General features: G+C 33.4%; 2 protein-coding genes and 1 non-coding gene across 4 annotated transcripts; 1 reads left to right on the top strand and 2 right to left on the bottom strand.

Moving 5' to 3' along the window:
- Positions 1-7,840: 7,840 nt before the first annotated feature.
- On the top strand, positions 7,841-8,869 carry LOC108341253 (uncharacterized). Its single transcript, XM_052874524.1, has one exon. It carries the CDS (start codon positions 7,841-7,843, stop codon positions 8,867-8,869), a length of 1,029 nt encoding a protein of 342 aa, XP_052730484.1.
- Positions 8,226-8,331, bottom strand: LOC128196052 (small nucleolar RNA R71). Its single transcript, XR_008248152.1, has one exon. It is a non-coding gene; the product is annotated as a small nucleolar RNA R71 (small nucleolar RNA).
- An 8,683-nt stretch (positions 8,870-17,552) lies between the features above and the next one.
- Positions 17,553-19,942, bottom strand: LOC108325284 (uncharacterized). 2 transcript variants are annotated; one of them, XM_017558329.2, is made up of 6 exons: positions 19,671-19,942; positions 18,654-18,745; positions 18,500-18,578; positions 18,309-18,403; positions 18,050-18,145; positions 17,553-17,842 (listed from the first exon to the last, which is right to left on the bottom strand). In XM_017558329.2, the coding sequence occupies exons 1-6, from the start codon at positions 19,843-19,845 to the stop codon at positions 17,801-17,803; spliced, it is 579 nt and encodes a 192-aa protein (XP_017413818.1). In that variant the 5' UTR covers positions 19,846-19,942; the 3' UTR covers positions 17,553-17,800. The 2 variants fall into 2 exon arrangements, with proteins under 2 accessions (XP_017413818.1, XP_017413817.1); XM_017558328.2 differs by having other exon boundaries at positions 17,553-17,785; positions 19,671-19,941.
- Between the last annotated feature and the right edge of the window lie 3,321 nt (positions 19,943-23,263).

The raw sequence follows: 23,263 nt of genomic DNA, 5'->3' as shown, positions 1-23,263 counted from the left end.
TTACACAACTACTATCGGAGATCTCACTTCAGATTACAATGTCAGAAAACAACACCGCAACAACTAAAAACAACCACCTTAAACCAGATCTACCTTTATCTTATGGTTTATGTTGATGATATTGTGATTACAGGAAATGATGTTGCGAGAATTGCTCAATTAAAGGTTCATTTGTTCAATCACTTCCAAACCAAAGACTTAGGTCGTTTGAAAAACTTCCTTGGTATTGAAGTGGCACAATCAAAAGAAGGAGTCATCATTTCACAATGAAAATATGCCCTTGATATTTTGGAGGAAACAGGTCTGACAGATTGCAAGCTCATTGATAGTCCTATGGACTCAAATAAAAAATTAATGAGAGACCATGGTGAACCTTTCTCAGATCCAAAAAGATACAGAAGGTTGGTTGGAAAACTAATCTATCTCACCATAACAAGACCTGATCTTTCTTATCCAGTGGGAGTTGTGAGCCAATTTATGCAAAATCCTCATATTGATCATTGGAATGATGGGTACGCATCCTTAGATATGTAAAAGGGAATCCAGGTCATGGACTGTTGTATGAGAACAAAGGAAGTACTGAGTTAGAAGGATATTGTGATGCAGATTGGGCTGGTTGTCCGAATGATCGAAGATCTATCACAGGATATTGTGTACTCCTTGGAGGGAACCTTGTATCATGGAAAAGCAAGAAACAAAGTGTTGTTGCTCGATCTAGTGCAGAAGCTGAATACCGACCTATGGCCATAGCTACATGTGAACTTATATGGATCAAACAACTCCTTCAAGAATTAAAATTCTGTGAAAATAAGCCTATGAAGTTGTATTGTGATAACCAAGCAGCTCTTCACATTGCCTCTAATCCAGTGTTCCATGAGAGAACAAAACATATAGAAATTGATTGTCATTTCATCAAAGAGAAGTTGTTGTCCAAGGATCTCATTACATAATTTGTCAATTCTAATGAACAATTTGCAGATATTCTAACTAAGTCTTTAAGAGGGCCTAGGATTCAGTTTATATGTTCCAAGCTTGGTGCATATGATTTATATGCTCCAGCTTGAGGGAGAGTGTTAAAATGTATTAAGTTTATGTTGTTTTGTGAGTATGTACCCTTAAGAGGTGGGTTGTATTCTGTCATGGTATTCTATATATATAGAATACCAAAACCTTGTTAGAGTGAATGAATGAATAAAATGTCTCAGTTAGTTCTCTAACACATTTATATAATATGTTATATTTTCGAATTTGTACCGGAAAAATTTTGAATGTTGATGTTGTGGATGGTGGTTTAATATGCAAAAGTGGGGTGTTTCTAGAATTAATCCTCTATAGAAAACAATCATTTTTTATATCGGTTATTGTTTAAACAGGTATAAAAAAATCTAACTTTTACACCTGTTGGAGCCTTAATTGATATAAAAGTGAGATTTTTTATACTTGTTTTGATAACAACAGGTGTAAAAGTGAAACTTTTTTTATACCTGGTTTAAAAATAACCGGTGTGAAAGTATGACTTTTATACTGGTTTTAGAACTAGTGTTAAAAATTGAAAACTTTCTATATCTCCTGCTTTTATACATGCTCAAAAATCGGTATAAAAAGTCTTTTTTAATAGGTATAAAAAACCTTTTTTGGTATACTGTAAGTTTCACTCAATGATTTCATACTCATAATATATTCAAAACTAACTCAACAATATATTATGAAAATTCAATCTAAAAAGTTAACTTAACATGCCAATCATAATAACACAACAAACTTTATCAAATAATGCAAAATCACATATCCAATAATCATATCTCCCAAAACTAAAATTCATATATGTTATAACTAACAACCCAATCACATGCATATCCAAAACCCAATAACATGCATACACAAAAACTAACAAAAAAGTAACCTTCTTAACGAGTTAAAATGTAGTGGAGGGAAATGGAGGAGTGGGAAAGCGTAAAATATGGCCCTAAATTCGCCGCCTAAAAACACGCCCAAAACTGCACCAAAATGCAACGAAAACGAATTTTAATCGGTTCAAATGGAAGATAATTCATCAAAAAGTAATGTAATCGGAGTAAAAATGATTTTAAATGGTGCAAATGGGAGAAAATCGTACCTCAAGAGCAATGGCGGAGGAGAGAATTCGCGAGATGACGATGAACAGTGAATGCGCGTAACTGTTGGCTCGCATTGGCGGGTTGGTAATACCAGATCTTTAGACGCCAGCTCCTCCCCCCAACTGACGTCTAAATGCTATTAAACGTCAGCCCCCCTCTCAAGCTGATGTGTAAGGGGTTTAAAAAATTAATTTTGGCGGAATCATTTGGCGTCCGGGGTGTGGGGACGGGGGCCCGATGTCTAAAGCCTATTTAGACGTCGGGGTTGACGGACGAACGTCTAAGGGCAATGAAATAGTGCCTTTTGGGTTGCTTCTGCAGGCCATTTGGCGTCTGGGGTGGGGGGGGGGGGCGACGTCTAAATAGACTTTAGACGTCGAGGTCTCAGGGTCAGACGTCTAAATCAAACCATAAAGTGACTTTTGGGTTTCTGTGGCAGACCATTTAGCGTCCAATATTGGGGACCAATGTGTAAATAGGCTTTAGACGTCGACCCCCTACCTCCGAACGTCTAAACCCAATAAAAAATTGTATTTTCATATTTTCTCGCACATCTTTGGCGTCCAATGTTTGGGTTCGATGTGTATATGTATTTAGAAGTGGGTGTCCTTCCACGACCGACGTTAAAATGCTTATTTTATTTACGATTCTGCCATCGGTCATTTTTAATGTTAAATTTTTGTTAGTCAGGTGTTATTCGCGTGACATTAAATCCTTTTTTTGCACTAGTGATCTCTCTTTAAGTTTTATGTTGTGCATAGATTAAAGGGTAAATACTTAGACTACAGCAAGGGAAACTTTTAAACAAAAGATACAAGGTCTAATTCAGTAGTTAAAAAAATATAAAAAGCTATAGCAACCATGAGAGGTATATTAAAGGTTAATCACTCGACAACCAACCAACCAACGTATGAATTATTTTAACGGTTAATCACTCAACCATTTATCTTGGTTTTGGAGTAATATAACAAAAGAGGAATAGATGGCCATGGTTCAGTTCTTGTATATAAAAGTATAATTAAAGTCATTAGCAAGTGAGTATTGTAAATAACTCATTCATTGAGTAGGTGTAAGCACTTGAAGCCATCAAATACTTTATATACTAAAGTTTTCCCACGTATGCACATAAATTAGTCAAGTAACGGAAAAACTTCTTTTGACATGGGACATCTATATTTGATAACCGTGAATTAAGTTTAAAAGGTTTAGGCATATTACACTCACGGCTAGATTTCATTCAGTAGCAAAAATAAATGGTGTAGCCTAACAAGGGACAATATTTGATGGGAATAATGTACACCATAATGAAAAAGTATGGACACCTTAGAGTATTCATCTACATCAAGGCATTTCACATGATTTTCCTAGCTAACACCTTGCATATCAATTATATTTCCCAAACATAACAGATGTGGGGTACGTTTGCAGGAGCTTTAGAATACATATGAAGAGGTATGGTCCAGTGAATAAATAATTCACTTGAAAACTTATGATTCATATAGCAACGTGAATAAGGCCAAGAATGTTTCAACTTTGGTGAATCACTAAAGTATTAGAAAACCTGATTTACCCTTTACAATATTCATATAATAATTCAAGATATCAACAAGGCATATCTATCTTCTAACAAAAGATGCACATCTAATGAGTAATAAAACATGAGAAAGACAATTCCCTTCACTTCTCTTTGGGCTAATCGAGAGGTATCACAACAACATGACAATTTTAGAGAAGAACTTGTAGCATATCATATATTGGAAATCAAGATCTCTCTTCTTTCACAAATTTCAGATCAACAATATCAATATAATCAAGCTCAAAAATATGGTTTTTATTTAAACACATAAAAATCCTAAATTTATGGAAATATAATATAACCCAACATACCTTTTTCCTGCTTTGATAAACTTCACCCTCTTGACCAACTTCCTCCATTGCAACAATACCTATATTACCAAATAAGGTCCAAAAATATCATAATAACACCAAAAAAACAGAACAACCCCTAAATGGTAAAAAAAATAAAAAAAGAAATCAAACACACTGAACAACAATAAATGATTGGCAAAAGAAACGACGAGAAGCTTAGAAAACCCCGTCAATGGTGGTTTCGCCCTTTGTTGGTGCTTCGGAATGGCTGACGGTGGCGGACAAGGCTCCGTCGGTTAATGCAAGAGTTCGGTGAATGATGGAAAGTTGGCCAACAGTCGATTCTGCTCAGGCGACACTTGTAGCTGGGAAGAGCTCTCTATAGGGTTCTCTCGTGAAAATAAGATTTCTAATTTTTGAAATCCCAAAAGGAATTTTGCTCAATCAAAATCTCTTAACTCCATCTGATTTCTATTTCCACGTCATTTTCAATTTTTAAAATCTCTTCCACATGAACCAATCAGAATGCAACACGTGATTGTATCAAAATATTGTCAAAAATGGATGTCAAAAGTAGGGCTGAGCATAGTTAATTAAAAAAACTTAAACTATAGTTTATCTGTACTGTTTTAAACTTAAAAAACTTAAACTAATTTTACTTAAAACTAATTATACTTATTAATAGTTCAGTTTAAAAATACTGAACTGTTTTTATTCTAGTACAGTTAACCAGTTAACTGTGTTTCAGTTTTCCCAATTCTTTTTCTCAATCACAATTTCTCTCAAAATTAGGTTTTCTTTTCCCTTTCTCCATCACAGTTTTCACAGTTTTCGCTTGCCGCCGTTGAAGGGTTCCGAAGGTTCGTTGCCGACTTGCTGTAGTCAAAGACTCGCCGTCCTCTCGTTACTTCCCGTTCGTCAAAGGTTCGCTCGCCGCCGTTGAAGGTTCTCGAAGGTTCGTTGCCGTTGAAGACTCGTTGTAGTCAAAGACTCGCCGTCGTCGAAGACTTGCCACTGTTGAAGGCTTTTCCGTACTCTGCCGTCGCCAAACTGTTGTCGAAGACTCGCCCTCGTCAAAGGTGAGTTTACCAGGCTGCTGTGAACTTTTGGTGTGAACCCTAGTTGCATTGTTCGATGTGATTTTCAGCATTTTTTTACCTTGGCATATTTGTGTCTTGTTTAGCTTTTGACAGATGGAATCCATGCTCTCCCAATATTTTTTTCTCTGTGTTGATTGTTACCATCTGGTATGATTGTTGTATGTTACCACTAAATTTTCATTACAACTCTAAGAACTTAGAATAAGGGTATAATTAGAATTTTAATTATAGGCTAAAGGCTCTGTGTTTTTAACCTTTGCTGCTAAGTTTAGTGGTTCTCGAATTCAGGGATGTGTGGTGGGTGAGTGGGGTAGTGGCTTTATGCTCTGTAGTCCAAAAACCAAGAAGCATAAATCTTGGAAAAGTTTACTTATGGGGTATGCATTTTAGTAAATATTTTAATTAGCTTCAAAATATAGTATTTTTATATATAGTCCAGTATTATGTATTTGTTATAATCATCTGTCAAAAGATTCAACAGACTTTTGGCCATAGAAGATGTGAATAGACACTTTATTTTTCTACAATTCCTCACAAGCAATCACTTCATATTAATGAAAGATGTAGCACAACATACTAATCTGTCTAGCCGAGAACACCAAAGAACTGCTAATACTTCTAGCTTTTCAATGTATGGCTTTACCCAAGGGTGATGTAAACCTATAGACTCCAACTCAGAAAGATTCAGTGAGCTCTGTTATGGTTTGTAAGTGTGATTAGAGGTTTAATATTTCTTATTTGTGTGTTCTTGGAACAATCACCATTTTATTCCCTTTCTTTTCTTTAATTAAAATTTTTGTTTTTAGTCCACCCCTTGTTCCTCTGAAGCGCATCATGTATATATAAATTAATTTAGTTATTTATTTATTTATTTCAGAAAAACACATATATACAACCACAGTATATAACAGTGTAAAGCTTTTTCTTTTAAAAATGTTCTATGAGAAATGTTCCTAAAAACTGATGTAAAAAAATATTATCAAAAGATAATGTGAATTGGTTTTAGTAACATATCTAGTCTGCAAACGCTAGGTTTTGAGTTTGGCCTTTACTAGAGTGGTAGAAATTATGTGCTTGCTTATTTTACAGTAGAAGAGACATATTGATCTTTGTATTTATAATCTAAAGGAGCAGTGATCCGATTCTCTAAAACTTTGTTATTTCAGGGAAGCAGTACATGTATGGAGCAATCAAATCTGATGACATTGCTACTCTTGTATACATAACTTATGCTAATGATAAGTGCAAAAAAGTAGTTAATTTTCATATGGAATTTTAGCACTTATGTTTTGAATTGAGTACATTTGTGTCAATTTTCCTCAATCTAAGAAAGATGAAATGTAATCACATGCTTCTGAGTTGTTGAGTAAAAGGAAATCATTTGATCCCTAGTTTGTTTACATTTCAGGTGAACTAAGAGAGAAGAGCAAATCCTGCAACATTTCGCCCAAGCTAGAATGATTTCGCTTAAGCTAGACTTGTCCAGGAAGCCATTACCTTAAAAGTCATTCTCGCTTAAGCGAGAATATTTTAGCTTAAGCGAGAATGATTATCTTCTCCAAGAAGTTTCTTCTCGCTTAAGCGAGAATAATTTAGCTTAAGCGAGAATTCGGGCAGTTTATATACTTACGAAGCATAAAGAAAGAAAAAGGACGGAGAGCTACGGAGAAAGAAGTACCCAAAGAGTTTTTCTTCCACTTTAGTTGTAGGATCTTCTTCTTCATCTCTTAGAATGCTAATGGCTACTATGAGTGGCTGATCTCTTCTCTTGGGATTGAATGTAATTGATTCAAACTCGGATGTAATCTGGTGATATTTATATATAGCATTTCTGTTTTTATTCAACATTGGTATTTTTGTTCTGCTCTTAATGCTTGATTCTACCTGATCAATAGTTTCATGAATGTGGATTTTAGACTTGACTGGAAAGTATTTCTAAAACCCTGATCTGAGCAAGAATACTTGATATTTTGTGATGCTAGGGATAGATTTCAGTTTATCAATTGCTTATAACACTTGAATATAATGCTGGACAGTTTGTTGGATATGTGAGGAATCAATATTCAAGGAACTGATCTTATGAATTTTATATGCGAGGAATCGATATAAATGACTTTTGTGTGTTGCATCAATGTTGGTAATTTCAGTTGTTATATGTTTGTATTCATCCAGATTGCAGACGAGTGAGATAGATGAATTCAATCCCAACTTCTCATATTAATCTTCGTTAAGTTATTTGTTGTTATTATTTTACTTTCACGCAACGTAGTTTTATTTATCAACATCAATCATGAATCAAGTTGAACATCCTTGTATATATACTGTTTGAGATAAAAATTTATCTGCTTAATCGAAATTGTTCCTCGTGGGTTCGACACTCTTACTCAAAAATCATTATACTACAGTTGACTATTGGTACACTTGCCAAAAGTCTAACAAGTATTTTTGGCGCCGTTGCCGGGGAACGGTTTCTTTTGAATTTTTAAAAAGTTATCTCATCCAGCTTTGTGAATATATTTTTTTTTTCTTTTCTTCTTAATTAGATAGTTTATTTTATTTTCTCATTTGTACGAATCCTTGCTTGAGCTGTTTTGATTTATGTTCTTAAGAGGTCAGGTTTCTAAAGATCAATTAGCATTTGACCTAGAGATAGAAAAAACCGCTCGAAGAAGTAGAGGCAAAAACAAGAAGAAGCAAGGAAAAACAAAGGAAAAATCTTCCAATACTTCCATCACACATCAGGAAACAGAAAACATGGCGGAAGAAGGACCAAATCCACCTAGAAGAACACTTGGAGACTATGCTATGCAACAAGGGCCAAGATATTTTTCTAGCATAGTAATACCGCCCACCACAAAAACATTGGAGATGAAGCCAGCTTTCCTTAGCCTAATCAGTTCTCATCAATTCACTGGAATGGATAATGAAGATCCATACATTCATCTCTCTACATTCTATGAACTGGTAGGAACTATGGGATTTGAAGAAGGAGATCTTGACCATGTATATATGCGTCCTTTTTCTTTGACAGGTAGAGCAAAGGAATGGCTTAAATCACATCCCAACCAGAGTCTGAACAAGTGGAGTGATGTAGAAGATAAATTCTTGAACATATTCTTTCCACCTTCTCGTTACATTAAGGCAAAAGCTGAGATTTCTACTTTTAGGCAAGGACAAGATGAACCATTCTGTGAAGCTTGGGAACGATTTAATTCTTTGTTGAGGAGATGCCCCAATCATGGTTTTGAAGATATTGCTCAACTAAACATTTTCTGCAATGGTCTGAGGCCAGACACCAAAATGATATTAGATGCAGCGGCTGGAGGAACAATGATGTCTGTAGATGCAGAACAAGCAACAAGAATCATTGAGGCACTAGCATCTACAGACCATCAAGCCCAACATAACAGACAAACAGTTCAGCGGAAAGGAATTCTTGATCTCAGCACTACAGATGCAATTTTAGCTCAGAATAAAATTCTGACTCAGCAGATGGAAGCATTAACCAAACAGATGGCTAACTTACCTGAGCAGTTAAAAGCAGTACAATCTTCTCCTAGTCAACAACCCATGAGATGTAACTTCTGTGGAGGTGACCATCCCAATGGTCATTGTTCATATCAAAGTAGCCCACAAGAAGGAGAAGTTCAATATGTGAGTAATCAAGGAAGATCAGGGAATTTCTCTAACAACAATAACTTTTCACAGGGGTGGAGAAACAATCAAAGTCAAAATTTTGGATGGAAACAAGATGTTGGTCCTTCAAATAGACAACCTCCTTAGCAGCATCAACAACAAAATCCTTCTGTGTATGAAAGAACAACCAAATTAGAGGATACTCTAGAAAAATTCATGCAAGCTTCTATGATCAATCAGAAAAATACAGAAGCTTCAATCAGAAATCTTGAAACATAGGTTGGACAGTTGGCTAAACAACTATCAGATCAACAGACAGGTCATTTTTCAGCCAACACCCAAACTAATCCCAAGGAGCATTGCAATTCAATTACTACCATGAGTGGAAAAATTGTGGGAAGAGGGATTGAAGACAATCTAGTTGTGGAGGAGGAAGTTTTGGAGAAAAAAGAAAATGAGAAAGAGAAAAATGAGTGTGAGGGAGAGAAAGAGAAAAATGAAAGTGAGTATGTGAATAAAGGAGAAGAAAATAAAAGTCCAGAAAAAGAGAAAAAACAAAAAGAGAAGGAAATTGTGAAACATCTTCCTTATCCGAAAATCCCTTCAAATAGAGATAAGGAGAGACAATTGGCTCGATTCAAGCAAATATTCAACCAGCTGGAGATCACCATACCCTTGACCGAAGCACTACAACAAATTCCTGCCTATTCGAAGTATATGAAGCAAATCCTCAGCAAGAAAAAGAAGTATTTAGATGAGGAAACAATTGAAGTGCAGGGAAATTGCAGTGCCATCATGCAAAAGACTCTCCCTCCAAAATTCAAAGATCCGGGGAGTTTCACCATTCCTTGCACCATTGGAAACCATGATATAGGGAAGGATCTTATTGATTTAGGGGCTAGCATCAATCTGATGCCCCTATCTTTGCTTAAAAAGATTGGTGGTCTTGAAGCCAAGCCAACAAGAACGATGCTTCAGTTGGCAGATAGGTCCATCAAATATCCTTATGGTGTGGTAGAAGACGTGGTGATAAAAATTGATAAGCTCCAATTTCCAGTGGACTTTGTAGTGATGGAGATGGAGGAAGATGTAGAGATACCACTCATCTTAGGAAGACCTTTCATGAAGACAGCTAAGGTTGTCATTCATATGGAGGAGGGAATACTGAGATTAAAAGACCAAGATAGAGAGGTAACTTTCAATGTCTTCAAAGATATGCAGCAAGGTCAAGAGGAACAGACTAGTCTTGAAGCAACCGATGAAGTTCTATCAGTTACTAGTCTACCAAGGCAAGTTGCCAAGCTGACCAAAAAGAGCCTTAGTTGTTTCTCTCCCAAAGTGAAGGAAGAGGATGGAGATAAGGAAGAAAAACTAGTTCACCAACACCTTGTTGTGGAAAGTGATGAACCCAAACCTGGTAAACCAATGATTATTAAGAACAACTTATGGGTTATCAAGGCAATAAAGGCAAATGGAGTACTTGAAATTGAGGCTCCCTATTCAAGAAGAGTCAAGTTGGTGACGGGAAAGCTACTGAGAAGATGTTGGTGCCATGAAAGGAAGAAGCACATCAACATCGTGAATCAAACTTAATTGCCCCATCTGTCAGGCTCGTGACGTTAAACAAGCGCTTCCTGGGAGGCAACCCAATGTTTAATTATGTCTTCGCATTTTAAATTCATCTTGTTTGTTAGTTGTGTTGTGTATATATTGTGTTTGCATGAAAAGGGTAAGTTTTAACATTTAAATGTCTCAATAGGGCAACCATGCATGCTAGTGTTTTTTGTACCAAAATGTTTGTGTCATGCATGAGAATAAGTTCTGGTGCCAAAGTTGAGTTCATTGAATGTTAAAAATTACCTTGTTTTGGCCAAATTATGAAAGTTGCACTTAAAAGTTTGATTTTGCATTTGATGATATGAAACTTTTAGGGATGGAAGATAATTGGTTGAGGAATAGATTGAATTGTGTCTTTGGAATAATTGGATTGAGTTCATCTTGATTGAGGGGAGTACAAGTTGAAAATTTTTCAAAAGGAAAAATACTGCACTATTTTCGCCTAGGCTAAAAATTTCTCGCCTGGGCTAAATATGCAGAAAACTGAAGAACAAGTTTTGCTGATATTTTCGCTTAAGCTAAAACTTTTCGCTTGAGCTAAAAATGTCCTGCAACTAAAGTTGAGCCACTGGAGCTCTTTCGCGTGAGCAAAACTTGCTTCGTCTGGGCCAGATTGAGGCTAAAGCTTGGGATACTCACTGGAACCATCTCGCTTAAGCTAAAAATCAGCCGCTTAGGCGAAAAATTGAATTTCATATTCTAGTGCCCACTGGAATATTTTCGCTTGAGCTAAAATTGAGCTGCCTAGGCGAGATTTGGGCTAAAATTTGGGGTGTCCACTGGAACATTTTCGCTTAAGCTAAACCTTGCTCGCCTGGGCGAAAATGTTATGCAAATAAGGTTGAGCCACTGGAACTTTTTCGCCTGGGCCAAACTGTTTAAAATTGAATCCTGTCAATCTAGCTTAAGCGAAAATTTTTTAGCTTAAGCGAAAACACGTGACCCTGTGTTAAAACTCAGAAAAGGAAGCACTGATTCATAACTAATTTCTTTTCAACATAGTGCTTTCTTCCTTCAAAGTATAGGACACGATTTTCTTGATCCAATGGCGCTCAATTAACTCACCAATCCCTCCCTCCCTTTGCTAAATTCCCTTGAAGGTAAGTTCCACTTCACTATCTTCCATTTTCAAAGAACAAATTTGGGGTTTTTCTCTGTATGTTTTGTGGAACCCTAAGGTAGTGCCCATGTTGGTTGTTATTGTCCATGAATTATTTTGAATGTTTAAATGTGAGTTGTTGGTATCACTGAATAATGTAGGTTGTTTGTGCATGGATTAATTCATGAAAATTTGATGTATGAAGATGCACATGAACTGTTCAATGAAATGTCTAACTTAATTGATGAAATGCACCATAGAGGACAACTCCACCTTTATGAGGACCATATCCAGGCATGACTCCACCAAAATTCTTGGCATACTTACAGAGGCCTGGGGACAGTCCAATTTTTCCAGGGGGAAGTGAACCAACTAGACTTGACAGTAGTTTTGCAGCCGAATTCACATCAGCCTTAGGACCTTCAAGAGGAGGAGTTTCAGACTGAATTTGATAGTCATGAGGGGATATTGACACACAACACTATTCCAACCTCCAGATCTCAATGAAATACGGTTTTTTTTGTTTTACTGCAGAACTTTTATTTTAGTAATATTATGCTTTAGTTGTTTTGGTTAGAATGTACAGTTTCAATTACTTTTTACTTTACTTTTTGCTTAATATTGCACAGAGCACATACACAGCTAAAATGATTTTTTTTTTGGGAATTATAAGAAAATCTTTCTTGAGGAAATTGGTTAAAGAGAAATCAAGTTTCAAAAAGTGTCCTAAAATAGTACAACTGAAAAAGAAAAAAGGGAAAATTTTGGTTGAATCCATAGTTAAATGGGATTAGGATAGCAGTGCTGGATAATTGGTTAAGATAATCAATTGTAACAACAAGTGATATACCAAGGAAAGAAACCAAACACAAAACCCAGTGAGTGTGTGAATCCTTAAACAGTTTGAGAGTTTCCACTATTTGTTGTCAAGTTGATACTGCTTGAGTTTTCATTTGGATAACATCACACCTGAAGCATGGAAATGATCAAGGCAGTTTTGTTGAATGTAAATAACTCAGTGCCAAACATCCAACCTAGGAATAATTATCCTTTTGTGACAGCCCATTTGAGCCTAATTGTTTTGAATTATACACCTTAACCTTAACTTTACTTAATATTCCCTCCCTTTGCATACTTTAGGGATAGAGAGCATAGGTGCATTTTATTCAACTTTAAAATGGGAATTGGTTGGTGGAATTGTACTTAGAAAAGAAAGGGGCTGAGAAATTTGTACTATAATTCACTCCTCAGTTTTGTATAGATATATATATATATATATATATATATATATATATATATATATATATATATATATATATATATTCAAAAAAAAAAACAAGAAAAGGGAAGAAGAAAAAGAAGGAGTGAATAATGAACGAAAAAGAAACATTGGGTTTTGATTTATGAGATGGGATGAATTGAGAGTAGAATTGGAAGTGAGTTTAAAGTGTAGTTATGCTCTCTTTTCTAAAGTTGTGCTTTTGTTATCTTGAAAAACCATAATTCTTGGAAACCCAGCCTCATTACAACCCTTGAAAGACCTTGAGATTCATGCTGATTGTGTGTGTGGTTTGATTGAAAATGACTGGCAATTTTAACTTGTTCAATTTCAGTGGAAAATGAGAGAAACACATCCTTGTAAGATTTAAGAGAGAATTTCCTTGGTTAGAAACAATGGCTCTTACAATTGATTGTCTTGAAAAATTTGTTGCACTTTTATCCTGCTTTTATTTGATAATTGGATTCACCATTTTGAATCTGTAGTTTGGAATGCAAAAGTTGTTTTGTAAGGACAATGAAATCGATTTCTCAAATAACCAATTTCAAAGTTTGAGTTTTGAAAAGCTGTTGGGATTTTATTACTTTGCTTGAGGACAAGCAAGATGCTAGGTTGGGGGGAGTTGATAAGTGCAAAAAAGTAGTTAATTTTCATATGGAATTTTAGCACTTATGTTTTGAATTGAGTACATTTGTGTCAATTTTCCTCAATCTAAGAAAGATGAAATGTAATCACATGCTTCTGAGTTGTTGAGTAAAAGGAAATCATTTGATCCCTAGTTTGTTTACATTTCAGGTGAACTAAGAGAGAAGAGCAAATCCTGCAACATTTCGCCCAAGCTAGAATGATTTCGCTTAAGCTAGACTTGTCCAGGAAGCCATTACCTTAAAAGTCATTCTCGCTTAAGCGAGAATATTTTAGCTTAAGCGAGAATGATTATCTTCTCCAAGAAGTTTCTTCTCGCTTAAGCGAGAATAATTTAGCTTAAGCGAGAATTCGGGCAGTTTATATACTTACGAAGCATAAAGAAAGAAAAAGGACGGAGAGCTACGGAGAAAGAAGTACCCAAAGAGTTTTTCTTCCACTTTAGTTGTAGAATCTTCTTCTTCATCTCTTAGAATGCTAATGGCTACTATGAGTGGCTGATCTCTTCTCTTGGGATTGAATGTAATCGATTCGAACTCGAATGTAATCTGGTGATATTTATATATAGCATTTCTGTTTTTATTCAACATTGGTATTTTTGTTCTGCTCTTAATGCTTGATTCTACCTGATCAATAGTTTCATGAATGTGGATTTTAGACTTGACTGGAAAGTATTTCTAAAACCCTGATCTGAGCAAGAATACTTGATATTTTGTGATGCTAGGGATAGATTTCAGTTTATCAATTGCTTATAACACTTGAATATAATGCTGGACAGTTTGTTGGATATGTGAGGAATCAATATTCAAGGAACTGATCTTATGAATTTTATATGCGAGGAATCGATATAAATGACTTTTGTGTGTTGCATCAATGTTGGTAATTTCAGTTGTTATATGTTTGTATTCATCCAGATTGCAGACGAGTGAGATAGATGAATTCAATCCCAACTTCTCATATTAATCTTCGTTAAGTTATTTGTTGTTATTATTTTACTTTCACGCAACGTAGTTTTATTTATCAACATCAATCATGAATCAAGTTGAACATCCTTGTATATATACTGTTTGAGATAAAAATTTATCTGTTTAATCGAAACTGTTCCTCGTGGGTTCGACACTCTTACTCAAAAATCATTATAATACAGTTGACTATTGGTACGCTTGCCAAAAGTCTAACAGCTAACACATCAGAATCTTTTGCATCAGGTTTGATGGCTATCCTTTAATAGAGTTTATTGTGGCAATGGTTTTTTAGACATGATGTGTTGATTGTTGTTCAGAGTATAGAAAACTATATTGAGGTTATGAATTAATATATAAAAGACACTCTGCTTTTTTGAGTCCAGAGCACCTCCATGCGAGTAATTTGATTGCTTCTGAGGCTGATTAAGCATCTTGGGGAACAACTGAAGCAGTTCACAGCTACATGATGACAGTAGTTGAATGGAATCAGATGGTAGTGGATCTCTATTCTTTTCTAGGAAGCCACTTGTATCATACAAAACCTAATAGAGGACCAGCTATTATACAGAAGCAGATATCTACAACTTGTTGCATTTATTCGAAAGCTCCCTTCTTAGAAAACTTGTTGCATTTATTCAGGATATTAGTTTCCCGACTGTACAAAATGATGTTCTTCTCATGTTTAATTTATAGGATGAAGTGCAGTTTTATTAATGCAATTTTACTAGTTAGTGTTGTAATTGTTAGTGTTGTATAGTTAGTGCAGTTCTTGGTTAAAATTAGTATAATTCAGTTCAAAATTAGTATAGTTAGTAGTTCAGTTCAGTTTATAGTGTAGTTTAGTACAGTTAAGTATAGTTCAGTTCAGTATAGTTTAATAAAACAAAAGCAGTTCAGTTCAGTTTTTCTGAACTATTTTTTAGTGCAGTTTAGTTTTTCTGAACTAGTTTTTAGTTCAATACAGTTTTTAATAGTGCAGTGCAGTTTAGTTTGATTTGCCCACCCCTAATCAAAAGTATCATTATTCACAAATCCTATAAAATTACATATTGTGAAAACTAAGAAATTGACAAGACCAAATATCAATCACATCACTTAATTAATAATCATATCACCTAATTAACACAAATTTCAAAGGAAGAAATTTTAAATTTTTGAAGACTCAATAAATCATAAAAATTTAATAGAAATTCAATTAAAAATTTTCAAATTTATCATCCACATAAAACTTAATAAGCATTTTTATTTTGTAAAGACTATTCCATAACAAATCCTAAACTGGATTTGTTTTAGAAAACGCAATCTTTAATGATAAATCTAATCACTTATAGCTCTGAAATAGTCTTTACATGTAAGAAAATGCTATAAATCCTAAACTGGACTTTTTGAAGAGCATTAATTCATTCTTGTTTTATTTTAATTTTAACTTGAATTTTTTTTTTAAAATTAATTTCTTTTTAATTGACTATGGTTTTGTTATTTTTTTGAATATTTATTTATTCTGTAGGTTGTTTTATAGAGTTTAGAATTTATGATTTAGATATTAAGATTTACAGGATTTAGAGTTTATATATATATATATATATATATATATATATATATATATATATATATATATATATATATATATATATATTAATATTTTTTAAATTCTATTTTAATTTATTTTTAGTGATTTATGTTTTCTTAATTTAAAAATATACTCGTATTTTCTTGTGTCGGATACATTAAAATAAATATTTTGGATTGATTTTTAATTTTATCATATTTTATAATGACAACAACAAAATCAAAATAAAAAATAATCTCTCAGAGATAAAAAAAAATAATCTCTCAAACTGAGTCAATTATCTTATGTTTAAAAGAATTTACTTAATTATAAAATTATTTGTCTTTTTCACTATTCTATTATATAAAAAAAATGACATTAAACTGAAATTTATTTGTGAATCAATAAACTTTCATTTTATACTATAATCTCTTGTAGCATAATATTTCACTTAGTTAATAATAGTAATAATTAGAGATCGATAAATTATTAAAACAAAACAATTAAAATAACTTAAAAAGTTAAAACAAAAAAATATAAAAAAGTAAAATCAATGTAGATTTCAAAATTCGTGAGAAGTATTCATGGAATTTTGAAATTCAAGAAAAATCTTCATTAAATTTTGAAATTTGAAACAAATTTTAAAATTCAAAAATCCTTTTAATTAGAAAATGTTTACCAAATTTAGAAATATAAAAAAAATCTTCACCAAATTTCAAAATCTAAAAGAAACATTAACTCAATTTTGAAATCCGAAAAAAACTTTCATCACATTTTGAAATTTAATAAGTTTCTTAAACTAAATTTTAAAATTCAATAAATACAAAATATAATAAAACTTAATCTAAAATTTTAAACTAAACTTAACCAACAAAAACATAATTAACCAACAAAGACAAATAATATGTATATCCGAAAGATGAACAAAAATGAAAATGTAAATGATGAGATGAAAGGAAAATGAAGTAAAACAAAGAGAGGTATTGAAAAAGAAGAAAGACAAGAAAAAACACGTTTGAAAATAACTTAGGAGTATATAGTCTTCCAATAAATATAGACTGAACCACAATAAATATATTTGGTAAGCAGTAATATCGGATTACCTAATTTATTTTATATTTTATATGTATATTTCGAAAGTTGACAGTAAAATTTACAGATGCAAAAAGAAAATTTGGAAGTGCAAGAAAAAAAGCCCCTAAAGAAAGGCATCTTTCCTTCATATTTTTATTAAAGAGTGTAAATGGTACGACTTATATTAATAACATTTAGTTTTTTTTAATCAATTATATTAATGAATTAGATTTATCCTTTTACGTATTTACTTATTTATTTAACAAGTCCGTTTGATTATAATTGAGTTCAACCACGGTGTTAAGTAATTAAAAACACTATCAAATTTTGATAAAAAAAAAAATACTTCAAAATAAATAAATAATTTCAATATCCCTTGACTTTTAAAAGTCGAAAGCATTACATATAACAAATAGACAAAAAGTATTTTTATAGTAAAATTAGTATATATCTCAGTCAGGTTTATCAAATTAGTAAACTAACTGCTTAAACAAGTAATGAAATGAGGAATATATCCATCCAGTCATAGTTCACCGACATTGAAGGGTAAATATATTTCAAATATAAGTAATAAGGGAATCCTCCTTTTCCTCTAGCCAATGTTAAAACTCCAAAGATGTTCCTCTGATAAATCATTTTGATTTTTGAATTCGAAGAAAGAGTATAGTGTGTGTAATACAGATTTTATGGTCCAAAAAGTGTTGCACCTCTCTAAAAATGAAATTAAATGCTTCTGCTGACCAACGTCATAAGGCGATTAACATGCCATGGCAGGGACGGCAGCGTGAAGCAAACTCCGAGCATCTGTGTTCTGATCAGGTAAATCTGCCGGGGTCTGCCAAAAATTATTTTAGAAATTGATGAATGATAGAAATTGGCAATTCCCAGTGATCTGTTTTAAGTTGAGAAATTCATTTTAGACTTCCACTAATAATTGCAACATTGTCATTTAAAAACAAAAATAATAAAATATTTCCACCATTTCATAGACAAATCTTTGAAAGGAGGAACAAAGTGGACGGATAATAGTTTTAAATTACCAGTAAAAAGAAAAATGTTTTCTCAAACCAAAATCCCCTAAATTTCTTTAAAGGGTTACCTTTCCGTATAAGTTTTCCTTTGTGGACGATGCCCCATTAGACAGCAACAACCTAATTACATCAACATGCTCACCTCTTGCTGCGTGATGAAGAGGCTGAGAGAAAATAGTCACAAGACAATGATTGAGAACAAATCAGGAGAAATTCATCAAACATGATAGAAAGACATTTAGGGAGAGGAATGCCTATTGAAATTGGTATCAAGAAAGAAGCCAAGTATAGGAACTCAATTTTTTTGAAGGGTTAATAAATACTCACAGTATCACCCTCAGAATCAACTGATTCCAGCATTCTCTTTATATGTTCTGCGTTATTTGCTCTGTTTAGTAGCAGTTGGACTATCTCAGTAAATCCTGTTAAGACCATTTAAAGAAAACGACATTGAAATCTTGCTCCCAATAAAAAAATATAAGTTCAATTTATAGAATATGATTTGAGAATCAAACTACCTCCAGCACAAGCATCATGCAAAGGAATTGCACCGTCTTCATCCTTAGCCTCAATGTTTGCTCCTCTTTCTATTAGCAGCTGCAGTTTATCAAACAAGATCAATGTCCATACAATTGGAGTAAAAACATGTAAGAATAAGCAAAAATAATATACCTGGGCACAAGCCAAATGGCCATACAAACATGTCAAATGAAGAGCAGTATCCCCATCCTCCACTGGCTCATCAATACTACCAGTCAAGTTATCTGCAGTATATAGCAAGAGGGTAAGCATCAACAGAAATGACACCCAGTATCAGCACCCAAGTGAGGATAATTTTTAAGATAACTCAACAAATCACGCATGTTTGGAAACATGTTGAAAAGAAAGAAATCTCGTCACATTCACCAAAGAATCGAAGAAGCTATAACTACTAGCTTCTAAGTACGAGAGAGAACCACTTCTGAGAGACATGAAAGCAAACAAACTATACATCAATCTTCACAAAATTTAAATTTTTACTGCTAATGTAACAGACATAGGACCCTAACAAATTCAAAAGCCATGAGAATAAAGGTATTAAATTGCATTGGCAATCGAATCCTCCGTATTGAAATAAATTGTCAATTTAATCCTATGACTCCCTTCTAAGAAGTCCTTAAAGTAATGAAATAATATGAGTCGTCCCTAGAATTATAAATCATACTACATAGTCTTTGAAGTATCCCAAAATCTCTCAAATTAGCATATCAATGTTAGCAAAATATTACGTAGGGATTAAAGTAATGGATTTTCAATACTTTAAGGACTACATTAACAGTTTATTCATGCTGCGGAATATTCAGTTGATGCAGCCACTTTTTACCCTAAAATCAACATGGTTGCAGCCGAAATCGTGGATGCAGACACTTTTTCCTTGATGAAAACACAGAATCGTAGCTACGACACTCAAATTTACAATTTACTTGAGGGTGACAAATATTCACGTCGACCAAACTCGTAACTCTCCATGAATCAATTTTCAAACATAAGATATAAAAAACGTATTCTCTAGTTCGCTAGGGTTTGGATTGAACTTTGAAGAAGCAACAGAAAGGTTGCAGGCAGGGGCAGGTCAGAGATCAATTATTACAGAGTTATAGATAAAAAAAAAGAAAAAAAAAAGAGGACAGAGAGTGACGGCGAGAGAACCTAGAGCGAGGCGGAGGGCGTTGATGTCGCCAACCTGCGCGGCGGCGGAGAGGTCGCGGAGGTGAGGAGGGGTATCGGTGTAGTCTTCGACGAAACCTTCTTCCTCGAAAAGGGCGTGTTCGTCTATGTCCTCTTCGTCGTCGTTCATGCCATTGCGCCTCCCTGGAACCGCCATTGATAGTTTCTTCCGCCCTCAGCACACAGTTTTTGGAAGTAAAAATCGTGGGCTTCCCAGTGGTGGGGCTGTGTCACAGTATATTTTGTTGAATTGAGACGTGAATGGTTAAATATTATTCTTTTGGCTCAAATTATTTTTTATTTTGTTCCGTTGAATTTTTATTTCTTAACTGTTAAAAGGTTTTATTAAGTTTTGAATTTCGGATAAATTTAAAAAAAATTAATTGAATTTTCATCAAATTTTACTATTAATTAAACATTTAAAGTTACATTTTTTTATTGAGATATTTACGGTTTAATTTTTTCACTTTCTTTAGTTATTTCAAATATAATTTAGCAATTTTATAATTTTCTAACTCTATAAATTTGTAATTTGTAATTTATAAAATTATAAAATTATACAATTATAAAATTATAAAATTATAAAATTATAAAATTATAAAATTATAAAATTATAGAATTATAAAATTATAAAATTATACAATTATAAAATTATAAGATTATAAAATTAGAAGATTATAAAATTAGAAGATTAGAAGAAGAAGAAAAATGTTAAAAAAGAATGACTCAAATTCTCCCACAAAGAGGTAGTTGAATTAGTGAAGTATAAAATTTAAAACTTTCAAAATGTTTTTCACCAAAAGATGTCTTTATACTTTTCTTGAAACGCAAGTTAAAAGATTTTCAATGCAGCGAAAATTTAATCGAATGCGTAAAAAGTATAATTGATTGAATGTAATAGAGTAGGGATAAGAAAGAACAAACACTGAGTTTTTATATTGGTTCGGCTAAGCCTACATCCAGTGTCCTTCCAACCACAGGAAGCCAATGCACTATAATGATCAAGGTTTTTACAACAAGATTTTATAGAGACCTCACGTCAAAAATATATAACACCTCTATAACCCTCTAATCAAAATATAGGCAGTATACAAACATACTAGCAGCAAGAATCCCCTCTCCTGTAGTCCAACCCCTTTGAGGCACCCTCAAAGTCAAGAACGCAACACGTCCTTCTTCTTGTAATCACAACAGGGAACTCAACCCAATCTTTAGCAGATTTTTGAACCTGATCTTGTAGTAGACACCCAAATGTGCAGATAGATTAGACTTTGAAAACTCAGCAATCTTGCTCTTCAAGAAATCACACCTAGTTGATCACCATGGTAAAACTAGTTTCTTGGAGGTCTTTCTCTTTTTGTAAGCTTTGCACTTTTCTGCAAAAGAATATGAAAATGTTAGAATCACAAAAGTCTCTTACAGAAATCAAATTTGCGTCCATATATAGATGAACTCTTATCAGACGCAATATAATCGACTTTGCTACTAATGTAGTCGAATACACCAATTTAGTTATAACAGATAATAGCAGTCAAAGCACTTAATTGAATTCACAATTAATGCAGTCGAATAACATTTAATGCTTGGTCAACCTATTTAAAAAATATAGTCGTTGTAACAGTTATATCAAGCATTAACAGATTTCAAAACAGTAACAAACTTAATCGAATACATATCGCATGCAATCGATTATGCAACAGTGTTATGCAAAGTTTTGAAAACTTTTCTCTTTGAAAAACTCTCACAGCACACTTGAAAAAGTTTGTGCAAATACACGAATTTTAATCGATTCACCCTATAATGTAATCGATTTCAAACTGTTGTTTTGCCACACATTTTAAAGTTCAACATTAGTTCTTGTGGTTTTTCATCCAAAAACATGTGTCATGCATTCATGATAAAATCACATATATAACTCAATGAAATGCAATGAACAACACAACAATCAACACAATCATGTTCTCATATACTCATATAACATGTAAGCATAGAACATGTAACACAAAATACACATGTGTTATTAATTATGTGTTGTCATTATCAAAAACTCAGATATTACTGACATTGTGGGTTCAGCTAAACCAGTGCTCCCCCTATCAACAATCTCCCCCTTTTTTGATGATGCACAACCATGATTAATAATCAACCATGTTGCACAACTCAATCAATTACCAGCCAATAATTCTCACCCTTTGGGCATTAGCAAAAAAGGTAAGCACAATGATATTGATATACAGATAATCAAGCATATATAGATGCATCAGATAATCATAAAACAAGTAATGATGCTCCCCATGTCAAAGATATTCACAAGAAATTGAGATATTTTTCCCCCTTAAATGAAGACATGTGAAATATATCAATGATATGTAATGCTCCCCCTGTCATTATGCATATTTCAATCTCAAAATACAGATGCACAATGCAGTAATTAGAATATGTCAGAGCATTTATCAACATGTAATAACATTGTATCAGATCAGATATATCACACTAATAACATGGTGATACTTATTTAATCAAACAACACATTTTAATCTCATATCATCTCAGATATTTTATGCAGCAGATAAGCATAGATATATAAGAATAAACAATCAATCATCAAATAAAACAAGATCTAAAGATATCAAATATTCTAGTTTTGGAATCTTTAAACCCCTATTGATGTTTAATCGTTTTATCTCAGCCAAATTCGATTTCTTGCTATAGCATATTTTAGATTATCCAGTTTCATCCAGTCAGCAAGTGATATTCCTGCAAAACCTTTCAAAGTCTTTCCAGATCAAGCATTTTAGAATCAATGTTATACAGGAATTAATGTGTGAGTATGCAAATGTATGAAAGTAACAATAATCAATAATTCATTGGCATACAAGCACAAAGTAATCGATTTCAGGCTATCAGATTTATTCAATCACAGATTTATTTAACCATAAATTCTGATTTCATTGATATTAAATCAAAAGTACAATCAGATAAAAACAAAAGACAATGATGACTTATAGAGTCATCAATACAACCAACACAAACTAAAACATTACAATTAGAACACTAAAGAACTAAAAGACTTAAAACAAAAACACAAGACTCAAGATGTGTAATCCTAGAGCCCTATTTCGAATCAAAAGAGTTCTTAGAGTCTTTATTAGAATATACATCTTCTTTCTGATGTTGAGCATTGTCAAGTTTTCTCTCAAGGTTTGTCACCCTTTCATTTAGATTTATGAACTGGTTAGCCACAAACCTCTCAAAATTAGTTTCAGGAAGAAAGTTGGTTCTGTCTTCATTTACAATAGGTGAGCTACCTGAACTATGGACCAAGTATTCTTCCCCTTTGAAGCACCATCTTCTCATTGTCTTTACTAACCCAAGAGACGCAACAATGTTTCGGTTAACCACATTTGTGCAGTTACATGAGCATTTCTTCTCTCCATCAACATTCACACCTTGAAGAATTAATATCCTACTGACCAGAACTGCATATGGCAGATAATGTGATTGACTTAGGGTAGCTTCAGTCATGTGATCTTTTAAAACCTCCACCCAGTTGGTGGGAATATCATTCTTAATAT

The sequence above is a fragment of the Vigna angularis genome, chromosome 3, assembly GCF_016808095.1.
Source record: "Vigna angularis cultivar LongXiaoDou No.4 chromosome 3, ASM1680809v1, whole genome shotgun sequence".
NCBI classification, from domain to species: domain Eukaryota; kingdom Viridiplantae; phylum Streptophyta; class Magnoliopsida; order Fabales; family Fabaceae; genus Vigna; species Vigna angularis.
Note: the sequence above shows the minus strand (reverse complement) of the source record. Positions and strands in the feature narration are given on the sequence as shown.

Excerpts from the sequence above, each read along its gene's own strand:
- LOC108325284 (XM_017558328.2), bottom strand. The coding sequence starts at position 19,845 with ATGGCGGTTCCAGGGAGGCGCAATGGCATGAACGACGACGAAGAGGAC. Across the intron at positions 18,404-18,499 it reads GCATGATGCTTGTGCTGGAG|GATTTACTGAGATAGTCCAA; the intron begins GTAGTTTGATTC and ends TGGTCTTAACAG. Across the intron at positions 18,146-18,308 it reads TTGATTCTGAGGGTGATACT|CCTCTTCATCACGCAGCAAG; the intron begins GTGAGTATTTAT and ends ATTTTCTCTCAG.
- LOC108341253 (XM_052874524.1), top strand. The coding sequence starts at position 7,841 with ATGGCGGAAGAAGGACCAAATCCACCTAGAAGAACACTTGGAGACTAT.